Source organism: Oenanthe melanoleuca, chromosome 17, assembly GCF_029582105.1.
Source record: "Oenanthe melanoleuca isolate GR-GAL-2019-014 chromosome 17, OMel1.0, whole genome shotgun sequence".
In the NCBI taxonomy this organism is placed as follows: Eukaryota; Metazoa; Chordata; class Aves; order Passeriformes; family Muscicapidae; genus Oenanthe; species Oenanthe melanoleuca.
The window spans coordinates 4,044,674-4,062,469 of record NC_079350.1 but is presented as its reverse complement, the minus strand read 5'-3'; the positions used below and the strand labels follow the sequence as shown (position 1 = coordinate 4,062,469).

General features: G+C 52.9%; 1 protein-coding gene across 7 annotated transcripts in view; it reads left to right on the top strand.

The window, feature by feature from the left end:
* The window catches only part of ADAMTSL2 (ADAMTS like 2), a 29,772-nt gene that overhangs the window by 9,965 nt on the left and 2,011 nt on the right, over positions 1-17,796 (top strand). For 5 of the 7 annotated variants that reach the window (XM_056505482.1, XM_056505481.1, XM_056505479.1 and 2 more), the window contains 8 exons: positions 365-725; positions 4,709-4,812; positions 6,606-6,732; positions 9,683-9,896; positions 12,656-12,811; positions 15,039-15,209; positions 15,887-16,063; positions 16,835-16,979. In XM_056505482.1, the coding sequence (XP_056361457.1) occupies positions 365-725; positions 4,709-4,812; positions 6,606-6,732; positions 9,683-9,896; positions 12,656-12,811; positions 15,039-15,209; positions 15,887-16,063; positions 16,835-16,979 (1,455 nt within the window). Of the gene's footprint in view, positions 1-364; positions 726-4,708; positions 4,813-6,605; positions 6,733-9,682; positions 9,897-12,655; positions 12,812-15,038; positions 15,210-15,886; positions 16,064-16,834; positions 16,980-17,796 lie in introns of those variants that run through there. The other 2 variants (XM_056505483.1, XM_056505485.1) reach the window with 2 other exon arrangements.

Here is a 17,796-nt window from a genome sequence, read left to right as displayed (position 1 = left end):
ACCCCTCCAAAGCCCCCCAGCACCTCCTTCCCATTGGGGTCCCTTGGGCATCCCACCCCCAGTGTGCCTGGAGTGCCTTCCCAGCATGGCTGCATGGGCTGTGGGGCCAGGAGGGCCCTTCCTTCCACCTCTGCTATTGCTTTGGGCAGTGCTGGCGGGTGCTGAGCTCCCCTCTGGCCACACCATAGCGGGATAAGCCCCCCCAAAGCTGCACCCCATGAGATTCCCCCAACCCCTGCCTCCCACCCCCGTGTGGCTGCTCAGGCTCCGGCGCGTCCCCGCTGCTCCGGGCTGCTTCTCCCTCCCAGCCTCCGTGCATTTTGTGGTTGTCACTGTGGTTTCCCCCCTGTTGGCTCCAATCTAGATTCAAACGTAACCAGGTCTACTTACCAGACAGACCATGACGACAGAGAGCCCGAGGCCAGGCTCAGCTCCAGGGAGTTCCTTCTGGAGAACGCCATCACGGACAAGCTGCTGGGCAAGACCTCGGACTCCAAGGAGCTGCTGCTCAACGTGACCGTGAACAGCATCTTCGCCCAGGGGGACCCGCTCAACTCGGTGGGGTCACCTGTGGACAGCCTCTACGTGGACTACGAGGACACCTACAACAGCACCTACATGGAGCTGAGCAATGGCAAAGCCACCAACAGCTCTGCAGAGACGCCCTTCTCCAACGCCACCGTCACCATGAGCAGCCCCCAAGGGAACAGAACCCACAAAGCAAGGTAGGAGACGTGCCTTTACTTACAGTAAATCCAATTTGTTGCTGTTCTTGACTCGTAATGTGCTCAATGCATGGTTTCCATCTCTTTGGAAGCAGGAGGTAAGTGGGGGTGGGATGGTGAAAATGTTCTGTTGGGAGTTAATCTGGAAGGAAGGGCCAGAGGTTTGGGAATAGGAAGTCATGAGAGCATTTAAGCAAGAGGAAAACTCCATGTCCCCCTTGGTGGGCGTGTTGGGAAGTCCATGCTGATGTTTGTCAGCTGGGGCCTTGCTCTGCTGTCACAGCTTCTTGTCAGAGCCATGACCATGAAGAAACCTCTTCCTTTTGCCTTCTCCTGACGTCCTGCTCCCATCCCCCAGCCCCTTCCTCTGAGTTCTGATGCAGCAGAAGTTGGTCCTGGCCCCTTTCCACCCACCCTGTTGAGTGCCACCCACGATCCTCCTCACTTGGGATGGCAGGAATATGCTTCCAGCAGCTCCCAGGCGTGGCCCTGTCACTGGGAACTCCACTGTAGGTCCTGCAGGAACAGCCTGGATTTGTTGCCTCAGCAGCTGCAGAAGCAGCTCAGGGAGTCACAGCTTGGACGGGAATATCCAAAGCTCTGCAGTAGCAGCTCATGGATTGATGCTGGGACCAGCTGCTGTTGTAACACTGATCACTAACCTGATCTCCAGGGTGGGAATGAGGGATGAGGAGCTCCAGCTCAGCCCCTGAGCCCAGGATTAATGCTCCTGCTGGCACCAGCAGGGTGGGAGAAACCCCTAGTGACAGTGTGTAATGCTTTTGGAATCAAAACCTCTGAGACTCCAAGTCAGAAGTACAATTTAATAGGAAAAAAGAGAAAAATAAAATACATGCAATAGCACAAAAGAAAAACCACTGACAGAGTCAAAATTTAACCTGGCACCTGCTAGTTAGGGTGGTGGTAGCAGTGCAGATGATGTGTTCTTCTCAAAGCAGTGATCCTGTAGAAATCCTGGCAGTGATCCTGGTAGCTCTTGTCCTCTGGACACCAGTGGGTAAAGGCAGCTTTGGTGTTCCAAATCTCATTTTTATCTGGGTAGGAAAGGCTTGGCTCCTCCCCTGGCTGGAGCATCTCCCAGTGGGATGATGGAATTTTATCAGCCATGCCCTGGGACTCAGTGGCCATTAACAGGAGATATCTCCTGGAGGGAGGATGGGCTGTGGGAAGATAAAGATGATTGCCCAGCTGGTTTAAAGATGGCCCATTAACAGGAGATATCCCCACAGAGATCAGGATCACTGCCCCACCTGGTTTCAGCAGATAGTGATAGAATACAAACTTTGGGCACATCTGCACTTTGTAACCTAGGACACAGTGGGATGTGGGGTTTGGTGTGTCCTGGGCTGGAGTTGTCCCAAGTGCAGGGAGGGAGCTGAGGGGACAGCAGAACTGTGCTGGAGGAAAAAGGATGGGACACAAGGAAAATCTCTTGTCCTGGAGTGAGGCAGAGTGAGGAATTCCCATCCTTGGGAATGGGCAAGGCTCTGTGAGCCCAGCCTGTTATTGGGGTCAGCCTAGTTCAGGGGGCAGGAGCTGGACTTGAGACCTCCCAAATCCTTCCCAAGATCAGTCTGGGATGGATTGTGGCTTTTTGCTCATTTTCATTCCCTGTCAGTGAACCAACAGGGGAAGCTCAGCTCTCTGCAGCCAGTCTGTCCATGTGGGCAGTGCTGTTGGAGGTGGAGCAGTTTATTTTTTACTGACCCATTGAGGTGTGGCTGGAGGTACCCAGCTCCAGGAGCACCCTGCACCAGAGTGGGATGCCCTATTTCCTCTCTGGAAATAAACCCAGCTGGGATGGATGGGTTGGTGGCTCTTGTGCTGCTTTTCTTCTCCTGGAGCAGCTAAAAACCTTTCTGGGGTGTGCTGGGACAGATCCACACTCTATCCCAGTGTGCAGCCAGGGCTGAGCCTGCAGCAGGAGCCATGAGTTTGGCCCTTTGCTTAGAAACAAAAACCAAAATAAAGCACAGAAATGGGAGCCAGGGACTGTGGATGTTGATCTGTGGTGTTTGTGTGCATTTGTCTGTGTTATTCCTCTACTGTGGGAGCTGTTTTGGGAAAAGGGACAGCCCAGAACTCAGTTAAGGGTAATTTTTGGTGCTGCATCTTGCTTGAAAAGCAAATTAAAAGCTTGGGAAGCAAATGCCTGACTTTATTATTTAGCTCATAATAAAGAGGAAAATTAAAATAAAAGAGAAAATGCCCCCAGTTTTGTTGGACAATGGGCTGCTGTCTGCATTTAGAGGAGAACAAAGTGACAGTTTTGTCTCTGCTGGAAATGAGCTGAAAATGTCTGATTCCTCTGGAAAGATCTTGTCCCTGGGACCTTGTCAGGCATAGAAGCTCTTTATTTAAGATCACATACACTGAAGGGACACTGTTGAAAGATTTACTGTCCTCAGATGTGGGATAAAGCTTATTTTGAAGATTTTCTCCTTTTAAGATAGAGGACTCCTGGTCACAGGATAATTTGTGTTTACTTTCATGCCTTGGAGGGTAGGATATAGACTGGAGGATCTGGGTGATATTTCCAGGCAAATTAAAGTATAAAAAAGCAGATGTTGACTGTGTTTTAATGACAAGTGTCATTTGTGAGCCCTCTCCTGGCTGGTTGGCAGCTGGTGGCAGAGACCAAGAGCTGGCAGAGCTGCTGTGGCAGATAAAACACTATTTATAGTGAGCTGAGGTTGTTATTTTTCCACAAAAAAAAAAAAAAAAAAAAAAAAGCAAAACAAAAAAAAAAAAAAAAAAAAAAAAAAACCAAAAAACGCCAAACAAACCAAAAAAAAAAACCCCACATTCATTTCAGTTCCATTTCAAGCACAGGAAGTGAGCATTTGCCAAACTGACAGAGGCAAAATCAACAGGGAAAATGAGATTGTTGTTGTTTTTTAATCCTTCTGGAGGCTCAGTGCTGGCAGTGGAAGGAGGGTGGGTCGGAAAGGAAACGCCTGGATTCTCAACAGTGTCCTTTTAAAGGTTGATTTGATAGGCTGGACCTCAACTTTTTCTTTCAAACAACTAAATAAGGCAATTTCAGAGCTTCTGCTGCCTAGAAATCATACAAGCTGCATATCCTGCCAGGCCAGAGACAACTGGATGTGAGGATACAACCTTGTACACTATTCCAGTGTAGCTGTTTCAAGGGTTTGGACAAAGGTATGAGAACATTTTGTTGTAAAGGTGCAGTATCCCTGAAGTGTTCCCCCCTCCCAGCACGGGGAGCAGCTGCAATTCTCACTTGGATAAATGTTGTTTCTCACACCAGGCTGACTCTGTTACTCCTCTCCCCGTGGCATTTTGTGTTTGAGCACAGCGTGGATCTGAGAGATGCAAATTCCAATAAATAAAAAAAAAATAAAAAAAAAATATAAATCAGATCAAAACCAGAGTGGCAAAATCAGTGGGCTTTAAGGGGAGAGCTCAGAAACTCCTGTGCTGGATTTTGGAGATTGGAGCAGCCAAAAATCTCTGCTGCACTGAGCAGCACGAGAGGGTTTGCCCAGCCCTGGAGACACAGGGGAGGAGATACTGCACCTTTAGTCACTGTGTGCCGAGGGCCAGGTGTATTTGAGCAGAAAATGCAAACTTTGTTAAATTCTGAACTGTTTCTACTTGTGGGTATTTTTATCCCATTCTCTCTATTTCTAGACAGTGGAAGCTCTGCCTCTAACCGGGCTGGGGATTCTACTTGGGGCTCAGGACAGGTATGTTGTGAAACTAAAAAAAATTAAAAATTGATTCAAACGAACGAACCTCCCAAAAAATCAGAACAACCAAACCCAACCAAAGCCAAACCAAGCACATCCCCTCCCAAACCCAAACCCAACCGAACTGCAGCCAGATGTGTGTGTCTGTCATGGGCTGTCACTGCTTGCCTTGTAAATGCCTTTTTTTTTTCTTTTGTTTTGTTTCTTTCTTTTTTGTTTTGTTTTGTTTTGTTTGCTTATTGCTAGAAACAGATTGAAGTTGTTAAGAAAGGGCCAAGGTGTGAGTGCTGCTGACATGTACAGGTGGAAGCTTTCCTCCCATGAACCCTGCAGCTCTACATGCACCACAGGTAGTTATCAGAAGCAGCCAAATTCTGCACAACCTGCTGAAATCACCTGGTGTGTGAGTCCATTTTCTGTCTGAGGGATGGGAAGGAGCTGGTGATGCTCAGGGGATCTTGTGAGCTCTGCTTTAGCACGACCCCAGCTCTGGGTGCAGAGGTGGGGAGAGGAGCTGGGGGCTGAGCTTGCAAAGCCCACCAACCTCTCAGGTGTGTTGAGAACCAGGATTTGGTGCCCAGTGTGTCCATCATCCCTCCAAACAGCCTCCCTTTGCAAAGCTCTGAGCACTGCCTTCACTTCTATCACTCTGTGTCCCCCCTGGGGCTCAGCAGGATCCCCAAACCTGAGCTAAGCCTCTTTTTTTTTTTTTTTTTTTTTCCCCCCCTTCCTCACCTTTTTGACAGCTTCAAGGGCTTTGAAAAGCTCAGCTGCTTCCATGCAGAGAGAAATTTTAAAGATTGTTCAGCTCTGGCAGGAAACACAATAGCATTTGGCTTTTTGATTATGTTTTGTTTCTCCCACTCCTTCTACCCTGGAGCCTGAGCTCAGCTGCGAGGGTGTAAATCTGGAACAGTGACAGAGATGCCAGGGATATTGAAACTGAGCCTCTATTCTTCAGGCAGAAATTCCCTCTTTTTGCATAAATTTCTCCCTTTTTGCCCCCTGAAAAGCTTCAAGGCACCTGATCTCCTCCCCCAGCCCTTGGTTAGGGGCTCCTGTTAATCCCTTGGCATGAATCAGGCGTGTGGGTCGTGCACTTGTCTGTGCTGCCCCTGAAATTATCCAGAGCCTGCAGTGCTTCTGGAATTAAAAAGAGGGAAAGGAGTGGGAGAGAGGAGTTTACAGTCTCAGGGACATCTCTCAAAAGATCTAATGCAAGGATTTTACATTTTAAGCCTTTGCTCTTGTCCAGCAGCCTCGTGCCTGCAGCAGGAGCTTTGCAAGCTGCCCCTTTCCCCAAAATCCTGTCATCTACACATTCTGGGACATTTTTTACTTCTTTGATCCCCTCTGAACAAATTTCTCCCTTGGCTGGACCAGCCTGCTCTGCCCTGGTTTGCAGCAAGCCGAGAGAGGTTTAACTCAAATTTCTCCTTCCTCGCTGACATATCGCAGAGAGGCAAAGCCATGTCAAGAGCTGTAGATCTTTTTTTAGTTTCATGTAAACCATATGTTCCTCAGAGCTGCAATTCTTGTTACCTGTAGCCAGAGCAGCCTCCTGGTCCCCAGCCAGGTCCCAGAATGGACTTCCCAACATTTACTCTGGCACGGGAGGCTGTGGGGGAAAAGGTCTCGCTCTGACAGCACTGGCTGCTGCAGCTTTGGAGGGGGAGCAGGAGGGGCAGCACCTTCCTTGCCAAACCTCCAGGATCCCTGCCTTGGCCTGGAGCTCTGGATGCACCTGGGGAGCACCTGGTGTTATGCACAGTGGGGGGATGGAGTGGGCTGGGGGCTGTTTGCTGTCACCTCCACCCACCAGCCTGGCAGGGCTGAGTATTTCCTATAAAAAATGTGTTAGTCATATATTGGTTTTGGTGGCAGGCCCTGGCAGGGGTGGCCATGCCCTCCTCTGAGCTGGCCAAACTCAAGCACACTGCTCAGGCTGGTGGGTGGCCACTGTGATGTTCCCTCCCAGCAGCACCCATCCCACGGGACAGAAAGTCCAGCTCGCTGCTTTCCACCGGGAGGAAATTTTGAGAAACGCAGCTAAACCCACAAAAACAACAACAACAGCAAAGAGTTTGGCTGTGCAGCTGACCAAGCACCCTGCTCTGTGTGTGTGTGTTCTCTCTGAGCCCAGGAGTGATGTCCACATATGCCATGTGTGTTCGCTACGATGGGATCGAGGTGGACGACACCTACTGCGATGCCATGACCCGGCCCGAGCCCATCCACGAGTTCTGTGCTGGGAGAGAGTGCCAGCCAAGGTACCTGCACTGGGCACTCCTGTCTCTGTGCTTTCTCTGCCCTGGATGTCTTTGTGGGAGGGTTGGTGAGGATTTGGGGGGGCAGCAGGGATGGCCCTTAGCACCCCATCCCTCCTCCCTTAATTCCGTCTGGGAAGCAGCAAGAGTTTCCTCCTGAGTGCTTTTAGCTCAGCTTAAAACTTCCATAAATCCTGGCAGAGCTGGCACCTGGGGCTCCCAGCAAGGATCATCCTGGAAAATGTGTGAGTGAACTGGGTGGAGGGGCTGGGCTTGCAAACAAACCCAGCCCTGTGATCCCTTCAGCATCCCAAATATCACTGAGGTTTGCTTGTGTTGGGGCAAGAGCTGGTGCAGAGAGGAGCTTGTGCTGGAAGTCCTTTGGGAAGTTTTTTCTTCTGATGTGGCTCATAAACCAAACAGTGACCACAGTCTGGAGCCAGGCTGGCCAGAGCCACACTGTCCAGCTCTGGACAACTGCAGTGCTGGTGTGGAGGCTGGGAGGTTTGCAGGACAGAGGGTTTGGGCAGGACAAACCCCTGCCTGGCAGAGGAGGGGATTGTCCCACTCTGGTCTGTGCTGGAGCAGCTTCTCCTCGAGCCCTGTGTGAAGTTTTGGGTGCCACCATAGAAGAAAGTGATAAAGGAAGGCTGTGAAGGTGGTGAAGGGTGTGGAGGGGCCATACAAAGAGCAGCTGAGGTCACTGGGCTTGTTCAGCCTGGAGGAGACTGAGGACAGAATTCATGGCACCACACAAATTCCTCACTAGGGGTCACAGGGGTCACTGATCTCCTCTCCAGTGACCAATGCCAGGACCCAGGCCATGGCTGGAGCTGTGTCAGGAAGATTTAGATTGAACATCAGGGAAAGGTTCTTCCCCCAGGAGAGCTTGGACAGCACTGCCAGGGATGCCCAGGCTGGGATTGTTGGGGCGTCTGGGCAGGGCCAGGAGCTGGACTCAATGAACCCTGTGGGTCCATTCCAGCTCTGGGCATTCTATTCTATGACTGTGATGGTGTCAGACTATGGGAGGAGTAAAGGTGGAGTAAACCCAGGGGTCGACATCCTGGAGTGGTGTGAACAGGGCAAAGCAAGAGCCCAGTGACCCCAGGGACACCAGGGATGGCTCCTGGAGAGTGCTCAGGTGACTGTGGAGGAGGGCAGGTAAGACATGCAGTAGAAGATCTCCTAAAAACTCTCATGTTAGTGCTGAGAGCCAGGGCAGACTGCAACTGAGGCAAGAAAAATGTGTGGAGGTGAATGGTGCTGCTGCAGGGAATGCACCCACCCTGAGGGCACCACGGGGACTGCAATCTCTGTTCACTGTCCTTTTTTAAAACAAGCATTAGGGCATTTTTGTGCTTAGATTCTCCCACTAGCCTTTCCTAAAGCTGTCCCTCCTTACGGCTGTGCTGCTCCAGCCTCAGGGGCTTGCACTGTGAGGGAGAAGAGCTGCTCTGTGATTTACAGTGACTTCAACTGGGGAGCACTGGGAGCCACCAGTGCTTGGGCAGACCAAGGAAGGTGCTTGGGCTGGCAAGGCTTTTCAAAGAAAAAAATGTCAATTTTGTGTGATCTGGATGGGGAAGACCTTTGTTTCATTTCCCTTCTGAAGTGAGGTGACACCTCTAAATGACAACTCCAAATGTGTGACATCTCCCTAGGGCTGCTTGTTGTGCCTGGAGCCCCACATGGAGTGTGAAACCTGGGGGCAGCCAGGGCTGGGCTTCTCCTGCTCAGAGAATGGCAGCAGAGGGGACCTGGGGGTTGCCCACATCCAGAGGGGCTGGGAATTCTGATCCATTCTGATCTTTAGCTTGGTCTTTAATTGCTATAATATTCCTGAACTGTAAAAACTTGACATTTTATGTTTTTCCTTGGATTGCAAGCTGCTCCTCTATTGTCAGGACAGAGGTGGCAGGGGACAGTAAAGGACAGGCAGTGCCTGGAGCAGATCCCAGCTCATCCAGCCTGTCACATGTGCTCAGCAGAGCCAGACTGATGCTGGGACATGAGCCTGTATCCCATCAGGGCTCGGGCAGCTCGGTGTGACATTATTGCTGTCAGCTGCAGGGTGATGGATGGCGTGTCCTCTGTGCTTCAGCTGAGCAGGCAAAAAGGAGAGGTCAAACAGGGGCAAAAAGCCTGATGGAGAAACGTGCTGGCACATCCCACTGTGACAAACACTTGTCACCGAGGACACTGGGCCAGGCCCTGCCATGCCATCCTTCCTCCTGACAAGCTGGTTTCAGCTTCAGGGTCTGCGGGGTGAGCCCAACATATGTTGGTGCTTCCCATCCCTTGGGAAAAGCTCTCACAAGCTGGCAGCCTGGCTGCAGCTCGCTCACTGCAGCATCTCCTGCAGCCAGGGCCAGGAGGGCTTTCCCCTGGGATGCTCCAGCCGGGTGGTGGGCTCTGCTCCCTGCCCAGGGAAGCAGAAGTTTAGTGGGAAGCCAGTTTGTAGGGATAGTGCAGAAGGCGATTTTCCTCAATGAATTACAGCTATACTGATTGCAGAGAGATGGACACAGCCTTGCCTGCCCAACGAGGATGGGGGTTATAAAAGAGTGGGTCAGCTGGGCAGGAGTTGGCTGGAGTTGGAGCCTGAGACTCGGAGTCTGCTGCAGATTGGGCTGGAGCCCACTGCAGTTTGGGATGGAGTCTGCTGGCTGTGCTGTGAGGAGGAGGGGACATGTGGTTGTGCAAGGGACAGGTAAGGTAAGATTGTGAGGGTCAGACAGGGTTAGGTGGCTGGTAAGGGACAGGCTGGGGTTTAGCTGGTCATGCAGAAGGAAACTTGCAGAGAGGAGAGGAGTCAGTGCTATGGAGCTGCCTGTGGGAAAGGAGTCAGAGTTTCTTGAGAGAAGCCCACTGAAAGAAATCATGAGAAGCTTTTAACAAAGGCCTGGTGCTGATGCCAGTGGTGTCTGTCTCGACATAACTGCTCACACAGGTGGGAGACGAGCAGCTGGAGCGAGTGCTCGCGGACCTGCGGGGAGGGGTTCCAGTTCCGCATCGTGCGCTGCTGGAAGATGATCTCGCCCGGCTTCGACAGCTCCGTGTACAGCGACCTGTGCGAGTCCGCCGACATCGCCCGGCCCGACGAGCGCAAGGTCTGCAAGAACCCGGCCTGCGGGCCCCAGTGGGAGATGTCCGAGTGGTCCGAGGTCAGTCCTGTGCCTGGGCATCTCTCCCTTTTTTAATTTATCCTCATCTGATTTATCATCTGGTTTGTCCTGGTGTGAGGGACAGGTGTCTCCAATAAAGGCAGGAGCTTCTCTTTGAAATGAAGAATGTTAACCCCCTCCCTCCGAATTATTATGGTTTTGAAATTAAGGGGCTCTCAGGCAAAGTTATGGGAATTAGCAATAACAGTTCTTTACTAGGAAAATTAAAATAGCAATGCAGTATAACAAAGAACAATCCCAACCCTGCCAGAGTCAGAATCCAAGCTGACACCCGTCAGTCAGTCAGGGTGTTGGCACAGTCCCATTCAATGGTGGCTGCATCCTCCTGCAGGGGCAGATGTGGTTCAGCTGGAGCAGTGCTCCTGGAGAAGGTGCATTTTTTCTGATGATGTGCAAAGGTCTGGTTTTCCTCTGGAATCCAGTGGAAAGAAAAGTAATTTGCTGTCCCAAATCTCAGTTTTTATCTGGGTAGGAAAGGCTTGGCTCCTCCCCTGGCTGGAGTATCTCCCATGGGATGATGGAATTTTATCAGTCATGCCCTGGGACTCAGTGGCCATGAACAGGAGATATCTCCTGGAGGGAGGATGGGCTGTGGGAAGATAAAGATGATTGCCCAGCTGGTTTAAAGATGGCCCATTAGCAGATGGTGATAGAATACACATTTTCTGGCCACATCAACTCAACACAATGTTTTCTTGTTTTTTTCTGCCTTTGCTTAGAGTTAGGATTGATGCATGAATAAGATGGATTTTTGTTTGGGCTCAGTTTACTAATTTTTATCTATAGTACAGGGAGTTCTTCAGCAATTCTAGCTAGGAAGGTAAAAGTGAGAAAATGGAGATATATCTAGCTAGTTACAAGGTCTTTCAAAGGCTAATTATTCAATTAAAAGCTAACATTTGTGTTACTTACACTTTTGACCCAATAACCAAACACTTGTGACCTGCACTGCTGGACTTTCTATCCAATTAAAAAACTACTACTGAAAATTAATGAGACGAAATGAGAAGGAAGAAGAGACAATGCCCAAGAATCTCTATTTTGTCCCATACCTATTACTATATTCCAAAAACCCTAAATTCCAAACCAAACTCTTCACCACGTGACATTACACTCTTCTCCTTAAACTACACACCTGTGATTTTAATTCAAATCACTCAAATTTGGAAGCTTCTCCAAGGCCTTCAGTCAAAAGCAGTGCTCTTTTGAGGGTCAGTGTCAGAAAGCACAGAAAGTTCAAAACTCCCAGTTTTCAGGGTTCCAACAATCCGTAGCCATCCACAGCCTCTCAGGATGCACTGGTTTCAGTCACAGCACGTGGATCAATATTTTGCCCCCTAAAATGAAGCCTTGGCTCCTGTTCAGGTTGAGAGGCCACTGCCACTGGTCACTCACAGGTAGGGCAGGAGCCCATAGCTCAGATCCCCCCATCAGTATTTTCTTGGCAACCTCTCCAAACCCAGAGTGTGGGAAGGTGATCCCCACTCACACATTAATTGCATCCCTATAAATGTCCCTTTCTCACCTCCAGCTCCTCTGCACCACATACAGAATGAAACCTTTCCCTAGCTGTGCCTTAAGCCAGTCCCCAAAGCCACTGGGAGATGGTTTGGGGAGCTGCTAGTTGATTTTCTTGGGAAAACCTGTGCAGAGTTTTTCCCTGAATCCCTTTCCAAGCACAGACAGAGCTCCAGCACATCCCTTACAAACACAAACTCATGGAAACAACCAAACCAGTGCTGCTTCCTCGGGGTGCCTCCTCCCAAATCGAGCACAGAGCTCATCTAAGCGAGAGCAGATGAGCTCTGAGCCGAGCTGTCCGTGGGTGCCAACCTGCCCCATGGTTTGCATCACGAGGAATATGACTCTTCCTCCTGGGAAGCTCCCAAAAAACTAATCTTAGTCATAATTTAAACGTCTCCATTCCCCTGCAAGCTGGTGTGCATCATTTCCCTGGAGCTGAAGAGGGGCTGGTGCATTCCCTGGTGGTGCAGGATGTTTTGACTCTCCCAGCTGGTAGAAAGGAGCTCCCTCAGCACGTGCTGGAGCATTATTTTGTCCGGTGTAGCAAACTGGAGTGGTTTATTTTACAGAAATCTGTATTCTCCTCCAGCATTTGTCAGGGACAGATTGCTTGAGACAGTGCTGGAGTGGATTGTTCTTAGCCAGCAGCAGAGCTAATCTCCTTTGGATCCCATCAGAGGTGGGGTGCCAAGTTGGCTGGGGAAAGAGGCATTAAAAAAAGCACATTTCAGGGCTCTGAGGATTAACATCTCGGCACGGTGTGTCTGGGCCCTGTGCTGTTGACACTTTTCCCTGCTTTACGTTATGCATGGAGCAAATGTAATGTGTATGTGAGACTGTAGTAACTCAAATCCAGTTCTAAATAATGTCACTGGGCTGCACGGTGCCAAATTTATCCACAGCATAAAAATCTCAGTTGTGCAGTCGGGGAGGGGGAGAAACATTCTCCAAGAGGTGGAAAGGAGCTGGCTGTTCCTGGGAAGGAGGCGAGGGAGATCTCACCCTGTCTCCAAACTGCTCAGCTCTGCAACCTTGAGTTTCCCCGCTTTGGGAGTGCACAGCCCCTGGGCAGGATGCTGGAGCTGTTGAGGGGGTTTGGGGAAATTTTTTGTGCATTTTCAGTATGTGTGCATTTAGAGTTTTATGTTAAAACATGGGGAACACCCAGTCTGGAAGCCAGCAGCTGACGCCGTGTCCCTGTCCCCTCCCGGCAGTGCTCGGCTCGCTGCGGGGAGCGCAGCGTGGTGACAAGGGACATCCGCTGCTCCGAGGAGGAGAAGCTGTGCGATGCCAGCGCCCGGCCCCTGGCCGAGAAGAACTGCACGGGGCCACCGTGTGACCGGCAGTGGACAGTGTCCGACTGGGGACCGGTGAGAGCCCGCCCGAGTGGCCAGCACAGCCTGGCTTGTCCCTGGAATTGGGAGATGTGGGGTGGGCTCATCACGCCTGGCAGATCCCAGCTCTAACAATCCTGTGCTGGGAGCTGGCCCCAGATAATTCCACTGCTTTGGCTGTGCCCTGTCACCTCAGCGCTGTCACCCTGAGTCACCCTGGCACCGAGGGTGACCCAGCAGATCCTGCTGCTTCCCCCTGGGCTCTCCATGAGGCTCCTGCCCGGTGGGGGATGTGGTACAGCAGGGGTTAAACCCTGACAGACCTGGCTGAGAGCCTCAGTGGGTGTCAGAATCCTCTTGTCTGTCTGCTGCACAGCATTCCTTGGCAATGATGATGCTCCATGCCCAGAAATTGAACCTTTTAGCTCTTTTCCCTTTATTTTCCCCTTTCCTCCTTTCTCTCTTTCCTTTCCCCCCTCTAACTTTTCTCTTTCCTCCCTTTCCTTAATTTTTTCCCTCCTTATTTTCTATTCTCTTTTGCTCTCTCTCTTTTATTTTCTTTCTCCTCCCCCCCAGCTTTTTCCCTTCCTGCACAATTCCGTTCCAGAGACCCCCTCCATCCCAAGCTATTTTTACTAAATTTGATACATTCACATCAGCTAAAAATAAGTAGTTTCCATGGCAGCAGCAGAGCTAGGAAACACCGAGAGTCTCTGCAAGAGCAGCCAGGGAAGCGCCGGGGAGCGCCGGCTGCTCCGGGCACTGGGGGCTGAATGTTTGCAGCCACTTCTTGGTCCCCTTGGCCTCTTTGGGGGCCACCAAGCTCGTGGTGCTTCCCCTTTTGCTCACCCTGAGAGGTGCTGAGTGTTTGGGCTGAAGTGTTTGCCCAGAGAAATTTTGGATGTCCCATCCCTGGGAGTGCTCAAGGCCAGGCTGGGCAGGGTTTGGTGGTGGAAGGTGTCCCTGGTGGATAATGGAAGGTGTCCCCGCTCACAGCAGGGGGCTGGAAGAAGGTGATTTTTCAGGTTCCTCCCAACTCAAACCAGTGTGGGATTCTGTGATGATGGAATCTCTGGTGGCTGCAGGAATGATCCGCTGAGCTGTTTTAAGCCGAGACCCAAAAATCGCTCTGAAATTTGGGGAGGGCGAGTGTGGGGAGGCAGCTGAGCCCTGTGGGGCCCTGATCCCATTGTGGGGAGGCAGCTGAGCCCTGTGGGACCCTGATCCCATTGTGGGGCCCTGTCCCTGCTGTGGGGAGGCAGCTGAGCCCTGTGGGACCCTGATCCCATTGTGGGGCCCTGTCCCCATTGTGGGGCCCTGTCCCCATTGTGGGGAGGCAGCTGAGCCGTGTGGGGCCCTGTCCCCATTGTGGGGCCCTGTCCCCACTGTGAGGAGACAGCTGAGCCCTGTGGGGCCCTGATCCCATTGTGGGGCCCTGTCCCCACTGTGAGGAGACAGCTGAGCCCTGTGGGGCCCTGATCCCATTGTGGGGAGGCAGCTGAGCCGTGTGGGGCCCTGATCCCATTGTGGGGCCCTGTCCCCACTGTGAGGAGACAGCTGAGCCCTGTGGGGCCCTGATCCCATTGTGGGGAGGCAGCTGAGCCCTGTGGGGCCCTGATCCCATTGTGGGGCCCTGTCCCCACTGTGAGGAGACAGCTGAGCCCTGTGGGGCCCTGATCCCATTGTGGGGAGGCAGCTGAGCCCTGTGGGGCCCTGATCCCATTGTGGGGCCCTGTCCCCACTGTGAGGAGACAGCTGAGCCCTGTGGGGCCCTGTCCCTGCCGCGGGGTGGCTCAGGATGGATTCCCGGTACTGAGTGCCCTCTGTGGTGCTGAGTGAGTGCCCGCTGTGGTGCTGAGTGCCCGCTGTGGTGCTGAGTGCCCGCTGTGGTGCTGAGTGCCCCCTCGGTGCTGAGTGCCCCCTTGGTGCTGAGTGAGTGCCCCCTTGGTGCTGAGTGAGTGCCCGCTGTGGTGCTGGGTGCCCGCTGTGGTGCTGAGTGCCCCCTGTGGTCCTGAGTGCCCGCTTGGTGCTGAGTGCCCCCTGTGGTGCTGAGTGCCCGCTGTGGTGCTGAGTGCCCCCTTGGTGCTGAGTGCCCTCTGTGGTGCTGAGTGAGTGCCCTCTGTGGTGCTGAGTGCCCGCTGTGGTGCTGAGTGCCCGCTGTGGTGCTGAGTGCCCGCTGTGGTGCTGAGTGCCCCCTGTGGTGCTGAGTGCCCGCTGTGGTGCTGAGTGCCCCCTTGGTGCTGAGTGCCCGCTGTGGTTGCAGTGCAGCGGCGGCTGCGGGCAGGGCAGGATGATCCGGCACGTGTACTGCAAAACCAGCGACGGGCGCGTGGTGCCCGAGTCCCAGTGCAACCTGGACACCAAACCCCTGGCCATCCACCCCTGCGGGGACAAGAACTGCCCCTCGCACTGGCTGGCACAGGACTGGGAGCGGGTGAGTGCAGCCCCTGGGATTTGGGGTCCTAGAGGGGTGGGGTGTGCAGGACTGGGAGTGGATAAACTTCTGAGATTTGGGGTGTGCAGGACTGGGAGTGAGTAAGTGCAGCTCCTGGGATTTGGGGTGTGCAGGGCTGGGAGTGGATAAGTGCAGCCCCTGGGATTTGGGGTCCTAGAGGGGTGGGGTGTGCAGGACTGGGAGTGGGTAAGTGCAGCTCCTGAGTTTTGGGGTGTGCAGGACTGGGAGCGGGTGAGTACAGCTTCTGAGATTTGGGATGTGCAGTGCAGCTCCTGAGATTTGGGGTCTGCAGGACTGGGAGCAGGTAAGTGCAGCCCCTGGGATTTGGGAGGTGCAGAATTGAGAGTAAGTGCAGCTCCTGGGATTTGGGGTGCCCTAGAGGAGTGGGGATGGGCTGTGCAGAACTGGGAGTGGGTAAGCTCCTGAGATTTGGGGTGTGCAGGACTGGGAATGGGTAAAGTGCAGCTCCTGGGATTTGGTGTGTACAGGACTGGGAGTGGGGAAGTGCAGCTCCGGGATTTGGGGTGCCCTGGAGGGATGGGGATGGGATGTGCAGGGCTGGGAGTGGGTAAGCGCAGCTCCTGGGATTTGGGGTGCCCTGGAGGAGTGGGGATGGGGAGTTCAGGACTCAGCTGGCCCTGCTCGTGACCCCGCAGTGCAACACGACGTGTGGCCGGGGTGTGAAGAAGAGGATCGTGCTCTGCCTGGAGATTGTGAACGGCAAGATCAAGACCCGCAGCCCCTCTGACTGTGACGCGGCCAAGAAGCCCGTGGAGGAGAGCACGTGCTTCGAGAGGCCCTGCTTCAAGTGGTACACCACCCCCTGGTCCGAGGTGAGCGGGGAGGGAACCCCAAAGCTGTGCTGCCCCAAGGCCCCTGCCTGCAGAACCCCCCAGGAGATGGGGGAGCCTCTGCAGGTCCCTGAGGGAACACCCTGCCATGGTGCAGCTGGGAATGTCTGTGCTCAGCACTGAGAGGGGGTGTTTGGGGCCAGCTGGAGCTTTTTTATTTTTTTCTTTATTTTTTTCCCTGGTGCCTGGGAGTGTGGATGGGAGTGTGCATGAAGCCCACAGGGTGGCTGCCCTGGGGATGCAGAATTTGGGGATGCTGTGATGCAAAAAGCAGGGTTCAGTGGCCAAGGGTCCAAGCTGAGTGAGTGTGGGCTTCCTGAAAGCCCTCCTGGATGCAGCCTCCCTGATTTGAGCTCTGGGAGCCTCATTTTTAGTCTTGCAAACTTTGTAATTAACCAAAGCAGCCCTGCTCCTGCACGAGGCATCCAAAGTGGTTCCCCAAACCTCCCATGGATGCACAGAGACCCCACAACCCCACTCCTGTAGCTCTGGGGGTTCCATGGCCACCCATGTCCTACAGAGCATCACCTGGACTGGGCCAGCTCCTTTGTGGTCCCTTGTGAAGAGCAGCAGGAGGAGGGAGGGTGTCAGTGCCAGGGGATGGCACCACATCCTCCTACCCCCGGGCAGAAGCAAAGACAGAGCAAGGGGACAGCAGTGTGGCATTGGGATGTGACAAACGAGCAGATCCTGGCTCAGCACAGTCCCCAGGCACGGCAGGGTCTTGCCTCACCCCCTCTCTCTGTCCCCCAGTGCACAAAGACCTGCGGGATCGGCGTGAGGATGCGGGATGTGAAGTGCTACCAAGGCAAGGACATCGTGCGGGGCTGTGACCCGCTGGTGAAGCCCGTGGGCAAACAGACCTGTGACCTGCAGCCCTGCCCCACAGAGCCCCCAGGTGAGCCTTCATTTGCCATGCATCCCTTATCTCCCACTGCCCCCATCTGGGTAATCATCCCAGGGAGGATGCACAGGCACAGCTCCCCCTCTGTGCCCAGGTAACAGGGGGCTGTGCACCAGCTCTTTCTGCAGGTAAATTAAGAGGAGAGCTAAAAGAATCATGCTCTGACCTGAAGATAAAAGGGGTCTTTGGAGAGCTGATTTGGGTGCTGCTTCTGTAAGATTCCAGTTAGAGCTGAGCAAGTTCTGCCTGTGCCATTATTTTAATGATTTTTGGTCTTTGGGTGTCCTGTGGGATTTGTAACTATCTCGTTATCTGACTCGTCTGCTGGCTCAGAGTCCCTGTGATCTTTAGCAAACACGCAGTTCTAATCCTGTAATAGGATTTGGGAATAAGGACAGAGTGGGAGAAAAGCATGAAAATGGGAGACAGATTTGGGGCCAGCTCCTGGCTCAGCCCTGGGTGCTCTGGGCTGCCCAATCCCTTGGGATTTGGGATGGGGCCTGGAGCTTGGGAGCTGCCTCGTGGCCACTTTGCCCTGGGAGCAGCCTGGTTTTATGCATCCTATGGATTTTAAGCATATAAAAAAGTATAAATCCTATGGGTTTGAAGCAGAATATTGCACTGAAAGGAGCTTGGAGAGTGCTGGAGCAGCCTCTGGCCTCATCCCTTTCTCCAGCATCTCACTTGCCCCTACCTCTGGATGTGACACTGCTGGATTTCCATTCCCTTTCTCAAATTGCCTCCTTAGGATAGAAACTGTGAACCCCTACCAGGAGAAGCCCTTGACTTGGGGACAACTCAGTGCCTTGGT